Source organism: Clytia hemisphaerica, unplaced genomic scaffold (genome assembly GCF_902728285.1).
Source record: "Clytia hemisphaerica strain Z4C2 unplaced genomic scaffold, Clytia hemisphaerica genome assembly, whole genome shotgun sequence".
Classification (NCBI taxonomy): Eukaryota; Metazoa; Cnidaria; class Hydrozoa; order Leptothecata; family Clytiidae; genus Clytia; species Clytia hemisphaerica.
This window is the reverse complement of record NW_027103852.1, coordinates 771,377-795,959: the sequence shown is the minus strand read 5'-3', so window position 1 is coordinate 795,959 and position 24,583 is coordinate 771,377. Positions and strand designations below refer to the sequence as shown.

Genomic DNA, 24,583 nt, shown 5'->3' with positions numbered 1-24,583 from the left:
GATTAGTGAAATCAACACAATACAAATTGATGTATTGTCATGAGGGATTTATAAATAGAATTTCGTATGTTTGAATGTTTGTAAATAATGCATTATGCATGAGATAAAAATATCTCAACCAGATATAGAAATTCAGGGATTCTTCAGCGAGCGAACGTCCGGACAAGACGTATTTAGGAATCACGGATTGCGTGGCCTTCAGACCTAGGTTAGCCTGGCCCCACAAGTGGACACCGCTTACCCCAGTCTGACTTCCATGAGCATCCATAAATGTTAGAGCAGAGTCGTTTAGAGGCTGGACCGTAAGGTTGATGGAGAGGAGTACCTGGATGAGGCAGGTGGTGAATCAAACGGGGTGAACTGCAACGTTATGGGGTTCTTGCGCAGAGTTAATTAATAAAACCGAAGTCGCAATAAACTGCAGTGAGCGGCGACGGCTGGACGTAGGTGAAATATTAACATTTAAATTTGTTTGTTTATTGTGTGTAACTTTACTTATCATTTGGATGGATTGAAATAAATATGCACGAGGCGAAAAACTCTAGTCTACTTTGTTCTACTGTCACTCTGAATTCCAATGTACATTCTAAGTCCTCCCGTCTTCTAGCGGGGGGTCAGATCTTAAACGCCTGTGGCATAAAAATAAATATTCGCTCATCGCGTCAGGAGAGGACTGTGCACAACCTCTTCCCGCACGACAGTAAGTAGTAAGTATATTCATCTGGTGGCTGTCGGCGGAGCCGGGAACGAGGGAGTCTATCCCCTTTTCTATTTGCGCTACACCTGGGAGATCGAATGCTGAGGTGGAGCGCCACACCTACTCTCATCTCCCAGTAACTTACCGCCTAGATCAGATTACCCAATCTAAGCTACTCATCCGCTGAGTTGACGGTGACCTGGGATCGAACCCACAACCCTTAGATTGTAAGGCGAATGCTCTACCGACTGAGCTACCCGGTCGCGCGACAGTATCAATATATTAAGCCACAACTGTAAACCCAGCCAGTTGGGATCCTGACACATTATGCTCGAATGGAGACAGGGAAGAACAATTCAGATAGCAGCTCTTATCTTTCATCTTCGATGTGTTTTGCATTTTTCTGGTTAAAATTCATCACATCATTCTATTTTTGCTAAAATAAATCACTAAAAATGCATTGACTTTTGAAAGGTCAGCAATTTGCATTGCTTGTCAATAAATATTTTATATAAATGTGTTACAATTCACTTATTAAAAAACCCCTACTTTTTTCCCTCATTTATATTCAAGAACGATCTTTGCAATTTTACTTTCTCCTTTTTTATTAAGTACCATTGTTCTATAGTATAATGCATAATATTGTTTTGAATAAATTATTAATCCCATTGCCATTAGTATTTCTTAATGTATCTCCTGACAATTTTGTATGTTTTTGTTGCGATTAGGTCATTTTTATATGTAAACTATGAACCAATTTAAAAAAAAAACTCAATTAGCAGCTGATGATTGTCTGAAACTCAGAGTACTGAAGAAAATGCAGTAGTTGTTTTTTTCTTGATGATAATACATAATAAATAATGATAGTACTGTGTAATTTACAGAACATTTTGTATTTTCCTATTTTACGCTCCTTTGTCGAGGTAAAAACTGCGAAAACCTATTTTGAAGAATTTATCTATTTAAATGAAAAAGTAAACACTCCAATCAGTGAGATTTCCTCAGAGGCAAGAAAGACTTCTTTCCCTTTCTCAGGTCATGATTTTCTCGTGTTTACCATTAAAAAATTTTTACTTTTCGAATCTGAATGAAAAGAAAAACATTTGAATCATAACAACAAAGGGTTTTCCCTCAAAATATATAAGAAGAAGATACAAAAGATTAACTAAATATCCCCTCTTCTTCTCTCCACAAAAAGGTAAACACAAACATAAATGTGAAAAGATTCAAAGTCTTTCTTTTGTCAAACTTTTGAACCTCTTTCATGGCTGTCGAACAAAAAGTGTCCACAATGGTTGTGAAAGGGAAAACCTGTGGAACTTATTAGCAATAGACGATATTGGCTTCACATAAAAACTCAGATTTGACCCCCGAGAATTCCCCACAATGCTTTGTGCGGAAAAATTTCACAGTGAACTTTTTTCCGCACAAAGCATTGCGGGCAATATTCGGCTGAGTTTTCACGTTAAGCCGATATCGTCTATTGTTGGAATAGACCTCTGAAAAAACCCAGAATAAAGATCTTGCTATACCAAAAAACCTTTTCAAGTGAGAAAAGTATTTATATGTAGAAAAGTATTTATATGGAGAAGAAATTTTTGTTTTTTTTCTACACTACTGTACTGTGAAACCGGGTAACTTGCATCAGTGGAGGCTAACTCCAGTTATATCGTCAACGGCTCTAACTTGGGACAATTGGTCAAAACATGGGATTGTTGATATCTGGCCTGTATTTTTAGATCTGTTTAAATCTCTTTGGTGACAAGTTTGTTTTGATACTTCAACCAAGTTTATCAATCAAACTTTCACCATCCTATAATCACAACAAATGTATTTTAGTCCAGTAGAATTTAGGGTCAACCTAGAAAAAATTATTATAAAAGGTTTCTATATACCGTTGGAAAGATAATTTTATCAGCTTTCAAATGAGGGGTAGAGTCAATTTTTTTGTCATGGGGAAAAAAAGTTATGGACCAAAGAGTGAAAGGGGGTTTTCTGAGGGGGGTTTTCTGATTCAGCATACTTGAGCGATTTTGATGGCTTTTTGCTGAGTCATCAAAATTTGAAATGCAAATATCTCAAGATCTAGCCATGGTACCTAAACAAACTATACCTGTATTCGATAGTACTCTTCGAGACGCATCCGTTGAAAGTAGTTTTGAGTGCTGAAATTAATTTTTAAAGTGTTGACGTCAGCATTAAAAATGACAATTTTTCAGCCATTATGGCTATTTTCTCAGGGTCTGGTTGACCAAATTTTACAAATGACCCCATTTTGGACATCTACTCTTCCAGCTCTATCAGATGGAACCATCAAAATTAGCTGTTTAAAAACTTTTAAAATTGACATTTTTAATGGGTCACTGCTTTTTGCTTAGAAAACCCCCTTTCACTCTTTGGTCCATAACTTTTTTTCCCCATGACAAAAAAATTGACTCTACCCCTCATTTGAAAGCTGATAAAATTATCTTTCCAACGGTATATAGAAGCCTTTTATAATAATTTTTTCTAGCTTGACCCTATTATGGACGAATTTCTACTGGACTATTTCTAAAGAATTTTAAAAGTACATAATTTGAAGAAGTAATTAACAATTTAATCACACACTCGCTGCTCACATCTTGAAAATCCCCATTATTTTTTTTGTGTTGTTTTTCTCTAGAGATGCTTTCTCCAGCGTGCTCTATTGATTGACATGTCAAAGTTACGGAGTGTCAATAACAGATCTCACAATTTTCTGCGGAAGAAGGGAGTTTTTTTATATCTGTGTTCGGGCGCTTGCACGAATATGCGCACGATCACATTTGTGACCTTCCATGGGAAAAGGATCACTTTCGTTTTCAGAAACTTATCGATAGCGATGAAATAGCGATACATCGATGATTTCTATCGCTAAGTTTTTAATAGTTATCGATTTGATCTTAACGATACATTTTATCGTTAAGGTTCAGCAATAAATTGTAACGATAAATATTTTCTTGGTATCGATAGATTTTCGTTGACAAATATTTTTTTTCGGTTTTTATCGATAACCTTTAGCGATAAATTGTAACGATAAGTATTTTGTTAGTATCGATAGTTTTTGGTCTTATCGATAACTTTTAGTGACAAAACTAGCGAGTACCTCACCAAAAACCAAAAATTCATATTGTTTCTTGGTGAGTTACACTTTGACGAGCTTTATAAGGGAATCTGTTTTTGTTTTGGTACAAAGGTCAACAAGAAAAAAATTTAGACTGTTTTTAACTTTTTATTTTATTTTATCCTTTATGTTTAAAATCACGAAAATGTACGTAATGTATTATGTGATAATTCTTAAGCAATTCTTCTTAATGGGTTGAGGCTAGCAATTCTTTAATTTTAGAGTTCGTTGGACGAATATGCGCACGATCACATTTTATGCATTTCTCATTGCAAAGATTTGTTTCTTTTGCGGTGTGAAAGGAAGATGAACAATTTCTGGACGCACTAAGAGACGCCTTTTTCTACCAACACGTTGATGGACGAACCCAAGCTAGAGGGACACACCTTCACTTATCAATCTGATCGTGACAAACAAAGAACACCAAGTAAATAATCTAACATATTTAGCCCGCCTTGACAAGAGCGATCATTGTGTTCTCTCATTCACATTTGAATGTTATTTTGAAACAGAGCCTGTAGGTGCGAAATACAATTACAATAAAGCAGACTACGAAGCGATGAAAGTAGATATTGAAAATTCTGAATGGGTTACTGATTTCATTAGCAGGGCAGACGACACACATGTTAATGAATGCTGGAATATGTTACAAGATTACTTAGTTACAAGAAACTTCTTGAACTTAGGAACCAATATGTACCATGCACAAAGAAGAAAACTCTTATAAAAGAAAGAGGAAATTTGCGATTTCTATAGAACTTCGAAAAACCATCAAAGAAAAGCGTTGTCTCCACCGCAAATGGATAAGGTCGATTGGCACACCACAACAGAACAGAGAAGTAGAGCTGAATACGTGATAACAAGAAACCTTGTAAGTAGAAAAATAGCACAGACAAGAAGGAGGCTAGAAGAACAAATCTGTGATCAAGCGAAGAAAAGTCCGAAGAAATTCTGGAAACATATTCGCAGATCCATGAAAACAAAACCGGGAATTTCTCCTCTCCTTTTTGACCCGAAGGACAACTCATCACTGCTATAGGGATGAAGATAAAGCAGACACACTACAGAATCAATTTTGTAGTGTTTTTGCACAAGAGCCTACTGGACCACTACTAGAGTTTGCATCACGTATAGACTCATATGTAACTTTCGATCTCACCATTGAAATGGTCCGAAAAGAACTGAAAGGCGTGAACCCTAACAAGTCACTGGGACCAGACGAGATTCATCCTGCTATGTTGAAGGCGTTAGCTTTCTATATTGCTGTACCCCTATACATTGTTATGTCTAAATCCTTCGCAGAAAGTACACTACCGGATGATTGGAAAATTGCACACGTATCCCCGATCAATAAGAAAGGGAAAAAGAACAGGCCAGTTAGCTTGACATCTATTGCTTGTAGATTGATGGAAAGAATTGTTAAAGATCAAATAACGAAGTTCCTAGTAGATAAAAAGTTACTTTCTGACAAGCAACACGGATTCTTGGGGAAAAGATCGACAGTCACACAATTATTGAGTTATCTTGATTAATGTGCAGACTCAATATCAGAAAGTAAAGTGGTCTACCTATTAGGTTATCTATTTCAACTTTGCCAAGGCCTTCGATACAGTTCCACACCGCAGATTACTCAAGAAACTCGATGCATACAGTATCAAATGATTCTAACTGGATCAAATCCTCTGTCGGATCGATATCGGTATGTCAAGGTAAATGGCAAACTATCCAAGGAAGGTGAAGTACTCGAGCGGAGTCCCATAGGGAAGTGTTCTTAGTCCATTACTTTTTGTGATATACATAAACAATCTATCTGAGGTTACAAGCTCTGATATGTACCATGTAACACTAAGCTTGTTGAGGAGATAAATAGTGCTGAAGATGCCATTCGCTTGCAACATGATATCAACTCAATGGAAAGATGGTCAAAGGACTGGCTACTCAGATTCCACCCAGATAAATGCCACGTGCTAACACTGGGAAAATTTTGGAGCATCAAACAAGCCCATCCATACAACATAGACGGGTTAATCCTGGGGCACGTGGATCAAGAAAGAGATCTTGGAGTGATTATCGTCGGAGAAATGAATTTTGAAGAACACATCTTTGGTAAAATCAAGAAAGCTAACTCAATCCTTGGTCTGATCAGCAGAAATTATGACTTTCTTTCACCAGAAATGCTCCGTTTTATATAAAGCTCATCTTGAGTAAGCTCAAGCTATTTGGTCTCCACGACTCATCAAACACATTGATGCCATCGAGAGTGTTCAGCGAAGGGCCACGAGACTAGTTAGCGGGTACAAGAACAAATCTTACGAATACCGTCTCCGTAAGATTAACCTTCCAACACTGAAGATCAGACGTAAAATTGGCAATATGGTAAGTATATAAACAATTTCGCGTTTATGATAAATCATCGGTCTGTCAAAAGTTTGTCCTTCTCAAACGCCCGAAACGTCAGCACAATTACGAACTACAAAGAAACTTTGCAAATGATGGTGTCAGAGGGTATCAAACAAATTCTTTGTTCTACAGAAGTATTGACATATGGAATGCAAAGAAAAATTGCTCACAGAATGGGAAAAAGATCTCATCTTAAAATTTATGATCTCGCATGATACCGTGAAGTCGGGTAACTTGCATCAATGGAGGCAAACATGCATAGTCCTCAAATGAATGCCCTGGCTGGTCCCTAAAATACAAAGCTAAATTAAAACAAAAATGGTAGAGTAGAGCTGCAACCGGAGCTGCGTAGTTCATTTGTTTTGAAATTTTGCTGCTTTGATTGGTCAGTAATTTGAAGGCTATGCACGGTAGCCTCCACTGATGCAAGTTACCCGACTTCACAGTATTATCCAACCATACTGTTTTATTTACCCACGATTCTGTCAGCAAAGACTCACCAAAAATACTCGCGCAGCAAAATATGAGATTCTAAAATGGTACCGTAATTTGGTCTAATGTTGACATCCCTCATCTAATCCCGACACCCTTTTTATCATCTGACATTGATAGAAAGGTCAAAACTATTTTTCTTTGCTTAATAGTGGTCAGAGAGGAATAATCCTTTTTTAATCAGTGATTTAAGCTTTCCATATTTTTCATGTCTAAAGAAGGGTGTCAGAATTAGACGAGGGATGTTGATATTAGACCAACTTACGGTACAACGGTAGAGTAGAGTTGCGAGCAGAAACATTTGTTTTGAAATTTTGCTGCTTTGTTCGGTCAGGCATTTGATGATGGCTTATACAGTACAAGTTTCCTTCAACTGATGCAAGTTACCCAATCTCACGTCACAGCTACGCAGCTACTAGCTGTAAAATACCGTGAAGTCAGGTAACTTGTATCAGTGCAGTGCAGGGAAACTTACATAGCCATCAAATGACTGACCAATCAAAGCAGTAAAATTTCAAAACAAATGAACTACGCAGCCAGCTCCGCTCACAGCTCTATACTCTACCGTTTTAGAATCTTATAATTGCTGTGCGAGTAATTTTGGCGAGTCACTCACCAACAGAATCACAGGTAAATGAAACAGTGTGGTTGGATAATAAAAAATCATGCACGAGATCATAAATTTCAAGATGGCGGGAATTCAGACATTTGTAGATGGCTGCTGAATGTGTAACCTCAAATTTATTAATGATATTAAAAATGATTATGCATGACATCACTATGATTAGGCAGTATAGACCTAACTCTTCATACATAAATTGAGCCATTCCAGAAATTGTCGGTTACAGGGGTTCGGACGACATCGATTTTTCCCAAAAAATTATCCTTGGAAATGTTACTGACTATACTATGTCTCCACCTTGGAAATCCTGGCTACATCTGAAAGAACTGCCTCGGAAACACCATTCACTCTTACTAATTTTCTTCAGAAATTTCTGATGCAATAGACAAAGGGATACCCTCGGAGTTGGCTCGATAGACTTTACATCGACTCATCGCATCTCAAGTCGACTCGTTGCAAAGTTTTTGAGCTTGGTACAAGTTTCTTACTTTGCTCAAACCTCGTTTCACTTCCAACCGCGAGTGTCACAAGGAATTCTAAGTTCAAGGAGATAACCACTGTTTAAATTCGAGGCAAAAGAGATACAAGAAACGCATATTTTGGACTTTGTACCCTATGCTGCACGCAAGCACTAAAGCCAAAGTCCCGCAAAAGCAGGACAAAAATCAGTTTTTTGAAGTTTGCAAAAAAATGCGACATAGAAGATCTTTCAAATTCAGTATGTGAATAGCAGTATAGACCTAACTCTTCATACAAAAATTACAGGAAACGACAGTGCCGTTATTTACTTTGTTAGATCTGACATATTGATGCACTACTAGGTCTTAAAACATCAATTGTGGACACGGTTGATGTTTTTTATCCACAGTCAATCATTTTTATGGACAGTCAATCATTCTTATGGACAGTCAATATCCAAACATCGACTGTCAATACCTTTCATCAACTGTCAATATCCAGATATCAACAGTCAATATAATAATCTCAACAGTTGATGAAAAGTATTGACAGTCGATGTTTGGATATTGACAGTCGATGTTTGGATATTGACTGTTGATGTCTTGATATTGACTGTTGATATCTGGATATTGACAGTTGATGAAAAGTATTGACAGTCGATGTTTGGATATTGACTGTCCATAAGAATGATTGACTGTCCATAAAAATGATTGACTGTGGATAAAAAACATCAACCGTGTCCACAATTGATGTTTTCAGGCCTAGTAGTGATGTTTGTAAGTACACTTATAGTTTTGATTCCCATTGAAGAATCATATTCTGGTTTTCATGTTATTACCTTAATAGAAGAAATTTTTGCGGAAAGAAAATTTGGTGGATTTGGCGGATTCGGCGGATTCATTTTTTTGCTGTTTTTACGCCATTTTAAGGATAAGTTTTTCAACAAACGCCAAATTAGATTCCTGCCAAATTTAGTTTTTTCGTCTATCTGCCAAATTAAATTCCCTCTAAAAAACTTTTTCGGCCATCCGCCAAATTAAATTCCGGCCAAAGGTTCTTCCTTTAAGGTAGATGCTGTTTTAAAGCTTTAGAACTAGCCTGAATAATAGAGCAGTAAAAAATACAACTTTTCTATTTTTCCTTTTTTTTGCAAAAGTTAGGGTGCACACTTTACAAAAATGAACTTCAATGCAATAGTACTTACCTTTAAATCATCCATACCTGTTCATTCTTTTTTTTTAAACCAATAAGGAATTATCAGGGAAACAAGTAAAAAAAACTGCATCCAGGTATCTATTTTCTTTCCAAAGATATTGATGTTTTTCCAACGTCAAGGTGAAAACACGACTTTGCGCTGACCACGGCACCGGAAAATTCTCGACCCGCATGGAAACAAATGGCTATCGCTATTGAGCTGGTTCATCTTTTCAATCACGGTTTTTATAGTAAACCCAGGGTAAGATTAGGCTACAATCTACCACAATACGCTTTATTTGAAAATCTACAGGCCGTTCCAGAATTTTGAAAAATAGAGGAAATTGCGATTTTTTAACAAGATTGCGGATTTTTTCATTTAAGCGCCATACACCATCAAATTTGTTTTTAGCTATCATTTCAACTCATTAGCGATAAGCTAGCAACTTTTTCAAGTTTTCATTTTTTTTTCAAAATCTATCCTATCTTGTAGAGCTTTAAAAAAGAAAGAAAATGAGGGGTCATAGGCCTCCAGAGGATTAGTGGTTGTAAAGATATTCAAATTTTAGTGTCAAAAATTTGAAAAAAAATGTCAAAAAAAAGGTTAGGAAAATAGCTTAAGGAAAAATTCAAAAAATGTGTCAAAAAAGAAAAAAAAGAAATTTTCCAGTCATGCTTCTTAAATTTTGCATATCTCTCTTTCTAGTGTAGTTAGAGACCTCAAATTTGGAGGGAGAATTCTTTGATGGTGTTAGAATATTATTTGTTGTTATTTGTTATTGTTATTTGTTATTTGGCTGTTGAAATTCCACCCCGACAAATGCCACGTTTTAACGATAGGTAAATTCGAGAACATAAAGCATGCACACCCGTATCAACTAAATGGAGAGCAACTTGAACATGTCTTCACAGAAAAAGATCTCGGTGTTTTGATAGACTCAGATCTTTCATTTGAAGAACATATCGCTAAGCAAGTAAACAAAGCTAATTCTATGTTGGGATTGCTCAAAAGAGGATTTCAAGACCCTAGTCCTCACGTATTCCAGACACTTTATACCACCTTTGTACGACCACATTTAGAGTATGCTCAATCAGTATGGCAACCAAGATTACGTCGATCTATCAACCTGATCGAGAGTGTCCAAAGACGTGCGACAAAACTAGTAAAACCAATCTCACGGTTACCATATGCAGAAAGACTAAGACGCTTGGCGCTACCATCCCTTGAGTTTCGAAGACTTTTCTGTGACATGGTCCAGGTGTATAAGCATATCCACATCTATGATAGTAAAACAACACCAAAAAAGTTTATCAAAAGGACGCGACCATGTAGAAAGCATATACACGAGCTTCAGATGAATTTCCCGGACGATGGAGTACGTGGTGCACAAAGCAAGTCCTTCTTTTATAGAACTATCTCAACATGGAACGCGCTTCCAAAATACGTGGCAGAAGCATCATCGATAAAATCGTTCAAGAATAATTTAAACAAAGCATGGGCAAACCATGAACTACGCTATTTATTGTAAATAAACAAAGACCAGTTCTAGAGGCCCACGGCGTGCCTGAACTTTGTATTCGTTGTAATAATAATAATTATATAAAAATATTTATAAAATATTTAGTATATTTATCAAAATAACAAAAGATATATCTTTTTTTGAAAAAAGAAGACATTGCATTGTTTTATTTTTGTTTTTGAAGAAAATAGCTTGGAAAAGGTTGAAATGAGTCAAAAAAGGTTGTAGGACCCATTTTCAAGGGCCTCTGGAAATGGAGGAACAAAAACTTTTGAGTAAAGAATAAGTTTTTCTGAAAGGTGAAAGGAGAAACCCCAAATGAAAAGAAAATCCATTTTGGCAGAAATAAAAACTTTTTTTTGAGACATTCCCATGCTAAAGAAGCAAAAAAGTTAAAAAAACTACATGAAAATGAAAGAACTAGAATTAGCGATTGTGATTTTTGAATTCCTCACCCTTTTTCTGATAAACATACAAAGTTTCAGCCTCCAAATACATTTTCCTCCATTTCCAGACACATTTGTTCTTCGATACAGTAGTTGCGAATTTTTTTTCTCCCGTTGGCAAACAATTTTCAAAATGTTGCAAAACGTTCGGAAAAAAACTGGAACGCTTTAGCATACATAGAAAAAAGTTCCAAGGGTTCAAAGTTCACGGAAAAATGAAACATTTGGTTTGACGTCAACGAAAGTTGCATGACTTCTGGAGTCGCTAGATAAGCTAATCAGGCCAATTTTCAGACCGCACCGGAAAAACTCCCCACACCCCGCCACACGAAAGACTAGATTTCATCCGCCATTTTTGGCGCGATTTTGGTGCTTCCGAGAATTATTTATCTATTTATCTATCTTTCTCACAAAGGTAAGATTAAAGTTTTTTACCCGCGAAATAGGCAAAATAGGACAAAAGCATTTTCAGTATAGATTGTGGAGGCTCTTTATCATCCAAAATTCAAATATATCAGTTTCTACCCTCAAGCTTCTGGTAAAAAATGGTAGCTATTTGTTTTGTTAAAATCATTTTGGACCTGTCAGTAAAAAAACCTAAGTTTGCTTCGTCATCACCCCAGATTTCTGTTTCCGAGCATAACCCCTTTCACAATTGATATCCAAGAAACAAGTAAAAAAGAGAATTACCTTACTTATACTCTAAGCAGGATTGGTGGATCTAGTACATGATCAGAATCTCAGCAGGATGTTGAGTTGACCTTTTTTGAGAGAGATTTGAACTGAACTTTGAACTCTTCGAATGTTGGCGAATATCCCGATTTCCCCGAAACCGGCATATTAAACCGGGAAAAATGAAATGGAAAAAAGGGCGTAATTAATTATGAGGGCGTTATTTTGCTTTGAACATATTTAGGGCGGCTATCACCGCTGCCGTATCATATCACAGCTCGAATAAATATTTTCTCTTTGAAACTTGGCCTCAGGGGCATACTCAGGACTCAGGGTAGGGCACGGGGGCTTGGTGCAAACTCGAACGTAGTTCCAGCGTTGTGACGACGGCGGACAACAGTGCCAGCTTGCGCAATTTCTCACCTTCGTACCTTTGTAAACTAAAGAATTGTCGTTGTTGTCAGGTCCTCATATACGAATGAAACGAAAAGTCAAGCTTACGAAAAATCAAAACATTTGTGTGTACCCTGAGTATCAGAGGTTGAGTTTCAAAGTGATGGCAGGGGTGGCAATCGCTTCATAGATCATAGATATCACTACGAAAGCGTATGGTTGATTTTCTTGTGACAAGCGTGGCAGCTTTGGCAATCACTTTATGGATATAACTGCGAGAACGTATGGCTGAATTTCTCGTGGCAAGTGGGGCAGCTGTGGTTATCGCTTTATAGATATCAGCCGAAACATATGGCTGATTTTCTCGTGGCAGGCACAACACATAACATATACATATAATCGTGACTTATAGCCTTGTAATGACGAAGATTAAGCAATATTTTTGAACGCCAGATCAACCGTTATGCGCTCGTCTATTACCGCAGCTCTACGTAGTTCCCATCGAATAATCAGCTTCTTTATGCTTACTGATGGGCGTTCGATAATCTAGAGTACATCAATAAAGCGTGGACGAGGTTGGCCGTATCTGAGATAAAATCAAGAACGCAAATGAGGATGGTAATTTCTCTTACGCCCTCTTATGGACGATGGGCAGGGCGGACAGGGTGTCTCAACGTATAACTGTGATACAGAGAATGTTAACATTGACATATGCGTTGTCATGGGAAATAACATCGGAAGCAAATGTGTAGGGGACAATGAATGAATTATGGAAGAGTCAGCAAAAAGGCTTGACATTTAAATCGAGGGATGGAAACAATTAAATTTTACAAGGAACTGAAAATGTATTAAAGAATTTAGAAAGAATCTCGTAATCTGTTAAATATTGATCTAGCTTTCTTTGAACTTTACACATTGAGAGAATTTTTAACAAAGAACTATCTTTTAGTCACATAAATAGAATTGGACCCCTAAAACGTCTATGTACATGAGAAATACAAATATGGAAAATTGAAAACATCTTTGTAAAACGTAAAACTGATGACTTGAGATTTGAGTTATGGTTTCAACGCATTAGAAGAAAGAAGGGCTCCAGGGAATAGTGCGTTAACAGAAAGGAATAGACCAAGGAGAGGAAAAACTTTTAAATTCTTCTTTTAAAACACAAGGTAGGTAAAGTCTCAGTTATATTTATACAATTAACTTTCGTAGACACAAACCTTTAAAATAGAAAAATCTCGTGAGAGTTTCTACTCAAGGGTCCTCTTGGGTCCAAGACAGGAGCATAAGATGTCCCCTCCCTCTCCTCCATCTCGAAAATTCCAAAACATGAATTTTCATGAAAGTTTATTTTAGTCTAGTTTATTTTGTACTTTATTGGGCATGAACATATCAACGACTGGACTATCTTATATTGTCTCTCTGTCATTCTGATAGCTTCATTCGTACATGCTCCTACTACTGATCTCGTATTCTCTTTGTTCTCATACGTTGGGCGTTGACTGAGGAAGGCTGTCACTGACCTTTATATATCCCTAGACCGAGCTATATCCACCATCTTTGATGGCGTCTACATCACCGTCTAACGGCGATACATCATCAAAAGTTTTCGAGGGAAAGTAGATCTAGCACTCTCGATGCATTTACACCGCTATTGAGTAGTGCCGCAATTAGGGTACCACTTTTCAAAAAATTCTGATCAAAGATTTTGCTTGGCCAGCATTTAGAAACTTGGTTCAGGGTATATAACGGTCAGAGGCTGTGAGGTTTTAAATCTCTTTCTAATACCTCTCGACTAAAACGTTTAGAACAGGATAAATTCTAACTTCTAGGATAATATCTACCAATCAGAACTGTGGAATGAAGGCTAGTGAGAACTCTTATTAATCGTTGTAGGCTATCTACCACTTTTCTTGACTAGGCTGCCACCGTGGAGTTTTAAACCGTACTGTCAGGAGCCCATTATAAAAAATTTCATGAAAACAAATTATTTTCAAAACATGAATAAACGAGAGCCTTTTTGATACCACAACTCACAGAATCCCGAGAAGTTTTCTAAACACCGCTTTTTCACAAGCAGCTACGTCAATGACAATAGACACTTTTTTATGTGCCGCAGCTGTGTAGGCGTAGAACCAAAGTCTAACACCTTCTCCCGAATAAAGTACGTCACAAATAGTTCTGTAACCAGCTTAAATGCGTGAAAGTTTTTTCGTCAACTTCGAAACGAAAACAAACGTGTCTCTGATCATTTCCTATGTCAAGAAAGTACTTTAAACTTTCAAAACATTTCTATTGTTGTCTGTGGTAACTTGAAGTTATTTTTGAAGTCCATATTGCGTAGATAGGTGGCATGGGTTTTTTCTTATTGAATTTAAGGTACTCGTTAACACTGCTTGTTGTAAAGGGGGTTTTCATATTGACTTGGAACTGTGAGGTGGTTAAAAGAGGCGTAAGTATTTAGAAGTGATAATGAATTACTTTACTTGACTAGAATTATCATTATTATTTAGACTAACAGAGTTGTTGGCGGAGGAATTGGCAATATAACACCCTTGTCTCTGTGAGAATGTTCTGAAATAGTTGGGGCAATAACGATGGTAAGTGGGATGGGGGGGGGTGGAATATCTCTTAATCTTGATTCGTTGTAAATCTGTTAATTTAATTCGTAGGAAATCAGTGTACCAGTCCATAAGATTTATCATCTTGATGGGATAAGATTGCAGCATATTTCGTCAGTTACTGCTGTTGATAGAAAGACCAACAGGTTCAACTACACGATAGTTCTCAAAATTAATTGAGAAAATTAGATCCGAAAAAAAAATTGAAAAGACCTAACAATATATTTGCTTAAGAGGCTTTGGGGTCTAATTTTAGAGACTAGTCACGTGAAAATTCAAAACCTTATGAAAGTAATACGATACCTTGTCAGCGTAACCTTTGAAATTGCGTGATTAAATATTTTACCTAAATTATTAAAAAAAAATTCAACAGTATTTACACAACTTGTGTCAAAAAAACTTGAGAGAGATTTATGTCGTTTTATTTGCCACGCTAGATAAACAAATTACACAAGTAATCTTGAATATTGCATTAGAATAGAACCTTGAGGGATTGGATAGCTTATCTGTCCAGCTTTATTTGTATTTTAAGAATCAGTAATTCTCGAAATTCAAATGTTAGTAAAACGTTTATAAGACTATTTGTAGAAGTTAACGTTCATTCGAGGCTCAAATGACATCCATCTAATTTTATAGCGGCTAGCTTTAGCGTGAGCGTTTTTACAGAGCAAGTTTAACCAACTCCAATCACTACAGTATCATATATATGTGTGATAAATACTTTCTGTGTAGGTCAGATGTAAATATTGCGAAATTTTAAGCGTGAAGTTTGATTAGGCGCTCAGTTGTTCGATCTTGATGCTGCATTTCGAATTCTAATTTTCAGTACAATGGGTTGATGGTATAGATTGCTGTAGATTTTGGCGTTGATTGATAGAAACACTACATGCGAGGTTCTAGACACAACAAAATTCACAACCCAGTAAAATTGAAAGGTTTATTAGTTGATGAAGTATGAGATAATATTGAGGACACAACAGAAGGCTCTCACAAAATCTGTAAAACAAGGATATTTTACGTAAAATATATTCGAGTGATCTCAACCTCGTCCCCGTGTATCCCAGGCTTTATCTACATTACTGATTGACGCCAGAGAATATTATCTAGCGCTATCAGTAAGCATCAAAAAGCGTAACGAGGTTGGGGTGATCTATTATGGGTAATTATTTCATATTTTAAGATGGCTTATGAGTTTTGTCTGATTGAAACTTTGATTGACCTTTTCTTTTACGACGCATGTTTTTGTATCTTGTTGAGAAAAAATTCAATCCTATGTGACCGATTGATGAGCATGGGTGCTTACTTAATGTTTATTTCAAGAAAGGTCAACTTTTTTTCTGTGCTTTGTTTATTTTGGTAAGTACATGGCTTGAAATGACGTTGATGATGATTGGAGATGTTTTGGACAGTGGCAATCGAAATTATAAGAATTCTAATGTTTTCAGACAGGGAAAACACCACACATTTACGAGATCTTTCGCTCATTTCTTTGAGCATTATCTAGTCTAAAAAGTAGAAAAAACACAGATTAATAAGTCAAATAAAAGTCAAATAAATCAAAAAATCAAAAATAGTAATTCTAACGTTTATGGTTGGATTTCCAAAGTTTATGCCTTTTTCAGTGGATACTATTTCCTAGAGTTTTGTACTTTTGCACTCCCACAGCTCCGGTATAACGTTTCCAACAGTGGGGATTAAATTTCTATGGGAATGGAAATTCCTATTGTTTCTAGGTCAAAAATCCAGCGGAGACGGTTTTGGAGTGCAATTTTTTCACATTGAATCTTAATTAGGGATGAAAACAAAAATTAAATTTCCAGTGGGGCTGAAATTGTAGGGGGTATTTTTCCGAAATGAGACGACGAAATTTTAGGCGATTTTTCCGTCCCACTGGGTCTGTGACACAGGGGTGAATTACCAGAGACGGTTTTCGGGCTATGTTTTATGATTAGTGGGGTTTTAAGTTAAGGAGTAGCTTTTTTTTTCAGATGAAACATGAAGTTGTTTCGATTTCAATCTCGAACATTTTATGGACATTCTAGAAACGTTCATTGAATTTTGAAAACAACATCTTTCGACCAGCATGATACAGACAGTCGGACGCTTTAGCCGATGGTCTTGATAATTCTGAGAGCCGGATGTTAAAATATTTTCTTAGATCCACTCTCATATTTGCGGTTAAATATTCTTACAAAAACAAGCGCATAACAATCATAGCACATAGATATAAAAAGTTTGTTTTCTTGGTCAGAGATATTCAATATTTTTGTTTATGATTTTTATATCAATCCATCTAAACATGAAATTGATAATGTAGCTGTCAATATTTTCCTTTTTATTATTTGGAAATATTGAACGTCGAACTTAAAAAGTTCAAGATTTAAGAAGGCCCAAATCAAATCCTCTGTTTTTTAGAGTGGAAATAATTGATTAATCAATGACGTCACACGTTAAGCCTTTATTATGAAATGTTCACTCTCCCCCCTTATATTACTTCACACTTAAGTTCGACGTAAAAAGTCACACTTAATGACGTTAAGTAAGATGGTGTATAAAAAGTGTGCAACGCGTAACTGATATGCTGTCTTCACTGTGGGAAATCCACATATGAGAAAAAAGTATCTCGGGTTTGATAAGTTAGATGAACAGTGTGAACCCAGAAAGAAAGAGCTTAGGCAACAGGGCTATTGGCTACACATTTTTTTGTGAGAACGTTTGAAATTTTTGAGCCCTTTTTGAAGCCTTCGAATGTTCTTAACTTTTTGAGTTTTAAGCCTAAAAATGTTCTTAGCATGTTCTTATTTTAACCATTTTGTGAGTATGTTTTGCCATTTTCCTAAGAAAAAGGGTGTTTTCAAGTCTGCAAAGCCTTAAAATGTTCTTAACTTGTTCTTAACAGTTTGACCATCGAAGCCTTATGTTATTATATAGTTTGTTCTTATGAAAAAACGTGTATTTCTCAGTCTCTATAGGTCAACACGTTATACATCCATCGATCATTTTAAGCCTGGAAGTTATTAAGAGTTATTTGTATTTTGCACATGAACCCGATATTTTGTTTTTAAGACATTCTTAATTCAGTTTAAAAGATTAACCTTCAAGTCCAAGTTTTCATTTAAAGGTCATGAATTAAGAAACAGTCCTTAAGTTAGTTGAGGGGTGTTCCCTTTTTCTCATTTGAGAGCATCTTCATAATATATCAATTTCAGCATGGATGAAATTTTAAACACAGCAGGCCCTCCTTGAAATGAGTTTTCGAAATAATCAGGGGAGACTAAAAGCAAATATGCAAAGAGATACCGTTCGGACGGAATAACTCGACCCCCGGAATCAATTAAAAATTTGCGTGTTTATGAAATATAAAGCCTTGAGCTATCATATTAAATTTCTTTTTGGTTTTATTATTTTTCAGGGTAAAACTTGAATCATTATATCATTGGCCACTCAAAGGTGAACATAATGACTGGTGCTGAATTTTTAGAACGTTCAAATGGTTTATTTGGTGGACCTAAGAAGTTATTTGAAGGTGAGCGGCGCTTATCCAATCTAGCGCAACAGACGCAATTCCCATCATGGAACACGCTGAAAAAGCTGAAGCCATCAAACGAAGAAAGAAAGAACAGTTATAAGAACAGGAACACCAAGGATGAAAGTGAAGGGAAAGATTTGATCCAAAAGAAGCAAAATTCAGATCATTTAAATGAAGAACAAATCAAACAAAATCCTAAGGTTGATCCTACAGAGGATTTACTGAAGGATTTATCAAGGATTCATTTTGATCGAAACAGACGATCGAGTGATTCATCAGTTATAAACCGCAAAATGGAGGAAAAGAAAAAGAAGTTAAGCCCAAGCCATTACAAAGGAAAAAGGCGTGGGACGTACGCAGCCGTTTATGATCCACGCGTTACGTTAACGCGACCACGCTCAGATACACGATCCCGATCTTTGTTCATAAAATCGGATGAAATGGGTTCCCCATCACAGTCCGATTTACGAATCCGATTATTAAAATCTTTCCATAACAGCAAAAGTTTGAGTTTGAGTGATGCATCTTTATCTTCCGATGAAGAAGGGGCGGTCATTAAAAACAATAACAATCAACTCCCGAGGGCGTCAACAGTGGGCGCTACACCCTGTCAAAAGAAACACCGTCATCAATATAGCTCTAGTGGACAACGAGCACAATCGACTATAAGTCACCTACCAAAAGAACATTTAGAATATCTTGAAAGAAAATATGAAGAATCAAAGTTGAAACAGAACCTGAACGAGAGCCAAGAATTTTCTGATACTTTACACAAAGCATGTAGAGAGGGAAATTATGAAAAAATTCAAGAACTTATAAATGATGGGCAAGATGTAAACGAATCAGACATTTTTGGACATGCGCCATGTTATTACGCCATTTTAAATGGGCATTTCGAATGTGTTTCTTTATTAGTTTCAAACGGCGCTAATTTGGACGATTATTTTCAGAAACAAAAACAACAGTATTTCAGTCACTGTTGAATAATTTTAATATGGTTGGAAAGAGAAGTTGGTCCCACATTGTGAATTGTTTCTATTATTTTCCAGATTCAAGATCTATGTTTAAAAACCTGTACAGTTTAATTCAAATTCTCCTTATCGTAATTTTTGTATATTTCTAGATGATCAATCTTATTGTCTGTTGTTCTGCATAATTTTTAGTTATACATATTGTAGATAGTAAATAAAGGTTTAAGAAGACATCTAATAGTTCAGAAATTTATCTTTTTCTGTAACTACCAAAAATTCTTAACCCTATTCATACTAGGCTTTTAGGGGCGGTTCAGAACTAGGGGGGGGGCTTTTCCTGTACCACCCCTTAACTTTTGATCTAGTGGGTCTTTTTGAATGAAATTTGGCACACAAGATCCTTGTCACGTAAGGTAACTTTTGACAAAATTTTTTTTGATGACGTCACTAATCATGCCCAAAGTGAGCAAAAACCGAAATTTTCCTTTGTTCTTATAAATAGCTATTGTATTCTAACAAAGGCTTTAGAAAAAAGTTGCCTGAGTTTAAAATGCTTATTTTATCCTAAATATTCAATAAATTACGGTTTAGACGATATATTTGACATTAGAAATAAATTTGGAAAAGTGTCAATTTTTGTGACACCTTACTGTCAGAAATGTCATCATGCTCAAGGTGTGAAAATATTTAGGTGTCAAATTTTTTTTTATTTTGAAGCAAAATAAAAGTTAGGAATTTACAGAAAATTTCACGGTAAAAGCTCTATTATTTCAGGAGCTATTACCAATAGTTTGACTTCCGAACAGAAAGAGCCCCCCCCTAGTACGAATAGGGTTAAAGAAAGGGGCTGGGGTTCAGGGGGTTCTCGATTCCGGTCCTCCGCCAACCGTGAACCCCCCCCCCTTCCAAAGAGAGGACCAAAAATATTGAAATTTTATGGCAAGAAATATTACGATTTTTTTTAAGATGTTTCAGTATTATAGTTAAGAAAAATTTCCATTCCAAGTAACAACTACATTACCATTGAAAATGGTCCGGATTTATTATAGGAAAATCAAAGTTGGCAAGGGATGAGGTGTTTCAAATATATAGCGGGGAGTGTTTTACTTTTCTTAGCGACCTTATCAGGATTTCTTTCTAGGCCGAGATGGATTGTAAGGTTTGACAAATTGTAGCCAGCATATAAAATCACTTGTTTATCATGAATAGGTGGGATTTCAAATTTTATTTTTTATAGCTTTAAAATCAGGTGAAAATTCGTTTATCAATATCATTTACCATATACAGAAATTCTTGCTCCATAATATTTGAGCCCCCCTTTGATAAAACCGAACTTATTTCAGAAGAATTAATTATGTCCTGGCCCGTGAAAACTTTACCGCAATTTCTGAGCATCTGATACCAATAAGACAAGTTGATATCCACTATAATGCTTACGACACGAGTTACAAGCATGCTCAGAAACCTGTCAACATTTTACTCCTCCCTCAGTATCCGTTTATAATAAACAGAAAGAAATCCTTAAACATTCTTGACAGGTGAAATGTCAAAAGATTTGATACCAGAGACAATCAGTATTATATCTAGATATCAAGTGATTCTTCTTAGCTCCTTAAAAGGTATCTAGTCCTAGTTTCCTTCGAAACATTGCCTCCATGTTGCGGGAAAATCTGTCAATGAGCTGTTTAAAAATGACGTATCTCTGAATGATATATCTGTATCATTATAATCTTGAAGTGTTGACAGGGTTAAATACGAAGTTTTCAAATACACTTTGACTTCCCCACTGGAAAAACATTTATCAAATACTCTCGCACCATTGGTTTATATTGTTTAGGGTTTCTGGAGGGGGAGGAGGGGAGTATTCATGGAAAGCAATCTACTGTACGGGTGTAAAAAGTGAAGAAAAAAATAAAGTTTTTTGCGGAAATCCTGTAAAATTTGAGCATTTTTTACCTTCAAAATTGACAATTCTTTTCATAAAGATTTTTTGATAAGATTTACTTAATTTGGCTAAATTTTATCTTCATTGTAAGGGTCCAATTCTGAGACCCTAATTTTTGTCCCCACGTACGGTTGTTTTAAAATCGAGTGCCCAATGAAGAGGTTGTAGACAATATCGTATATTGACTCTCACCTGATTCATGAGGTTTGACCAATAGAAATTGTGATACCCAACCATGAAAACACCCGCATGTCATTGACCCGGTGGGACCCCTGTTCCAGTGGAAAAATTGGCCAATATTTCTCCCCGTTGGAAAAAAACCCTACAATTTCATCCCACATGAAAAATTTACTTTAAGTTCATCCCCATTTGAAATTCAATGAAAAAATCACACTCTAAAACCATTCCTTCTGTCAACTGTGCAAGGAATGTTTTGAATTGGGAACGACAAATCCCCCAATTTTATCCTCTACGTGGGAAAAATTTCATCAGTGCACTGAGGTAGGATGTATTAAAAATAAGCGAATTTCCCATCACGATTAGCATTTGATTTCTTCATTTTTCATATTTTCCACGGATAAGATTTTCTCCTAGACAGTAAGTCAAATTTTGGAGGCTTGATTTCTAAACCATTTGGGATCAAAAATTGATATTTCAACCTAGTTATCGGGCAAAATGTAGCGAAAATGGTCGTGCAGTTAGAAAATTTGAACTGAGAAAGTGTCTCATACGAAAACAAGAAAATTAGATTAAGTGGCTTGGTCGAACAGTTATTTCCCTAAACCAAACCGCTACAATATCGCGTGTACGGATTCTTAGATAACCAGCTAAACGTATACGTATTTTACCACAAAAGTTGCGGAATATTATCTTTCCTCAAATAAAACTCTATCATAAATATAATCTACAAGGTTATATAAAATATATGATGACATCAAAAGTCACTTTTTACTACTATGTACATGGTATATAACACGTTAAATCAAGTTAAAAGATCGTCAACTAACATTGTTCGAACAAGTTCTGCTTTGTAATTGGGAAGCCCATCCCTTTGAATCTTGTTAAGTCTTAGAAAGTTTCTCCCTTAAGTTTAATTGAAAGTCTTAACTGTCATTTACAAGGTTCGTTAATCTAAAGCAATAAGCCTTCCTTGATAATTCCATCGTAAACCTGTTTTGCGATTAATTTTCGGTCGCTCATTTCTTCAAGTTTGTTCGATTTTACTTCCTCGTCTCCGTTGATTTTGGCGTTCAAATGAGAATCGTTCCTCAGGTCATTACGCTCTCGAACGCATCCTTCCAACACGGAATGAGGGATGTTATGTTTCTTCATACATTGGAGTAATGCGTTAGTATCCTTTGGGAAACATGCACCACCATAGCTTAGTTTACCATCATGGCCGGGAACTGCAGTATGCATTGGGTTGATCCATTTATTCTTGATCATAAGCTCTTTGACAATATTGAAATTAGCTCCTTGTTTGTTGCACAGCAAGTACAGCTCATTGAAGAATTGGATTTTGACTGAGTAAAAGGTATTGACAAAGGACTTCATTGATTCTGATTCCAGTGAACGGCAGATTGATATTTCAGCTTCTTTGAAGTATCGGCGATAGAAATCATGAAGATATTGGAGTTGATCGTTATTGCAGTTGATTCCTTGTCCAATCACAATATGGTCTTGATTCTTGAAATCATCAAAGGCTGTGGCAGCTGATAGAAATTCTGGGTTATGCATGATTGACAGCTTTGGGAATCTTCTGGACATTGCATCAGTGGTACCAGGTTCGACTGTACTTTTGATAACCACAATTCCTTTATATTGATGATTATGAAGGTTATGCAGTGTATCCACTATGGCAGATTTGTTGTATTCGCGAGCATCATGATCGTAAAGTGTCGGCAAACACAAGAAGATGATTGGACATTGCATACACTCTTCCAAGGAGCCGATACCACCATCCTTGTATTTGTCGTATTTTCCAAGAGGGTTGACTCCCATCATTTGGAAACATTTCACCATTGCTCCACCAACGAAACCACATCCAATTATAGCTGCCATCTTTGGTGAATCTCAAGTCACCAAAATTTCTGCTGGTTATTTGAATAAAAATTTGACTGTCGTGTTGATTCTGCGTTTTCTTGAACACTGGAATCTCCAAGGCTCTGTTGCTTTTTAATATTCTGGTTGTTGAAGAAAATCAAAATATCCAAGAATCAAAGTCTGCAAATTTGGATGACCAAGATATTTGATCAAAGCTGAATTTCTATTATTTTGCTAAATGTAGATCACGTTAGCTCACTTCCGTTTATTTCGTTGGCAGGCTTTGATTTGCTTTGATTCATCCTAAGATGGGACAGTCCAATTTATAGGACTATCAATCCTTGAGGTTTTGGTAAAATTTCGTAATATCGTTTTAATTTGATTTTCCTTACTCCCGTTATTTTTCTGTTAGTATGTAATTGAGGGCTACTCGTTAACCATTGGAGTTAAATAATATCCATGATCTGATGTAATCAAACCCGAATTTCGTTGTAAATGAGATCAAGTTAATCAAACAGATACAAGGGTTCAATTGTTAAGAAATATTGGTTCATTTTTAAGTACAATGTGAGTTTTTTTACAGTGTAGCCAGTATCTGAGGGCTCTGAGGGAGAAGGGGACTAATAACAAAGGGTGTTGTTCATCTATATTCTGTATAAGAAGATTTAGTGTCAAAGTGAACCATGTCATATTGGATTAAAACAAAAATTTAAAAGTTCATGAAACAATTTTTATTTTTCTCAAAGCTTTTTGGTGTTCATACCATCTGTACCATCATTAGGTTCATAAAAATGATATAGTTGCTAGAAAATCTACATATTGGTAGTTTATCGTGGCTTGGATCACGAGATTTACGTTTGGCTACGTTTCAAGAGATTCTTCTCCCATCATCGGGAGAGGATTGAGGATGTTTTCTCCACTATTTGGATACAGATAAAAACAAAATAGCTGATCATGTAGCTGTGCTGTGAGAATGACAATGAAATGAATTGGGAAGAAAGGAAAGTGATACTGTATCTCACTTAAGTTCAGAAAGAATAAAGAGACGACACATGTTCCTTAAACGATTAGATTTCACATTAATAGCATTTCATTCACACCTTGTAAGGAAATTTCACAAACTAAGCTAAACGTAAAACTCATGGTCCAAGCCACGATAAACTTCCAAAATGAACTGGCTCTATAAATATCAATGGATAAATAATCACTATCACTGGGTCGATAAACTCGAACCTATTTAGAGAAAATCTACACTCTCTATCATGAAATTTGAACATCCTTTAGACACCTCACGGGCGAGCCCTTCTCACTGGAAAAATTGGCCAAAATATCGTCCCGGTGGAAGATTTCACTCCAATTTTTGTCCCCACTGAAAATAATAAAATGTGCCAATCCTCACCGCAAAATATTATGCTATTTTCCCCATCCCACCCAATT

General features: G+C 36.2%; 2 protein-coding genes across 2 annotated transcripts; one reads left to right on the top strand and one right to left on the bottom strand.

Annotated features, from left to right (window-relative positions):
- The first annotated feature begins 13,125 nt into the window (after positions 1-13,125).
- On the top strand, positions 13,126-19,398 carry LOC136807942 (uncharacterized). Its single transcript, XM_067064567.1, has 2 exons — positions 13,126-13,206; positions 18,071-19,398. The coding sequence occupies exon 2, from the start codon at positions 18,118-18,120 to the stop codon at positions 19,168-19,170; it is 1,053 nt and encodes a 350-aa protein (XP_066920668.1). The 5' UTR covers positions 13,126-13,206; positions 18,071-18,117; the 3' UTR covers positions 19,171-19,398.
- Positions 19,399-22,234: 2,836 nt separating this feature from the next.
- On the bottom strand, positions 22,235-23,164 carry LOC136807860 (UDP-glucose 6-dehydrogenase-like). Its single transcript, XM_067064480.1, has one exon. The coding sequence runs from the start codon at positions 23,162-23,164 to the stop codon at positions 22,235-22,237; it is 930 nt and encodes a 309-aa protein (XP_066920581.1).
- Between the last annotated feature and the right edge of the window lie 1,419 nt (positions 23,165-24,583).

What these genes read in the sequence shown, in the direction of transcription:
- LOC136807942 (XM_067064567.1), top strand. Translation starts at nt 18,118, where the DNA reads ATGACTGGTGCTGAATTTTTAGAACGTTCAAATGGTTTATTTGGTGGA.
- LOC136807860 (XM_067064480.1), bottom strand. Translation starts at nt 23,164, where the DNA reads ATGGCAGCTATAATTGGATGTGGTTTCGTTGGTGGAGCAATGGTGAAA.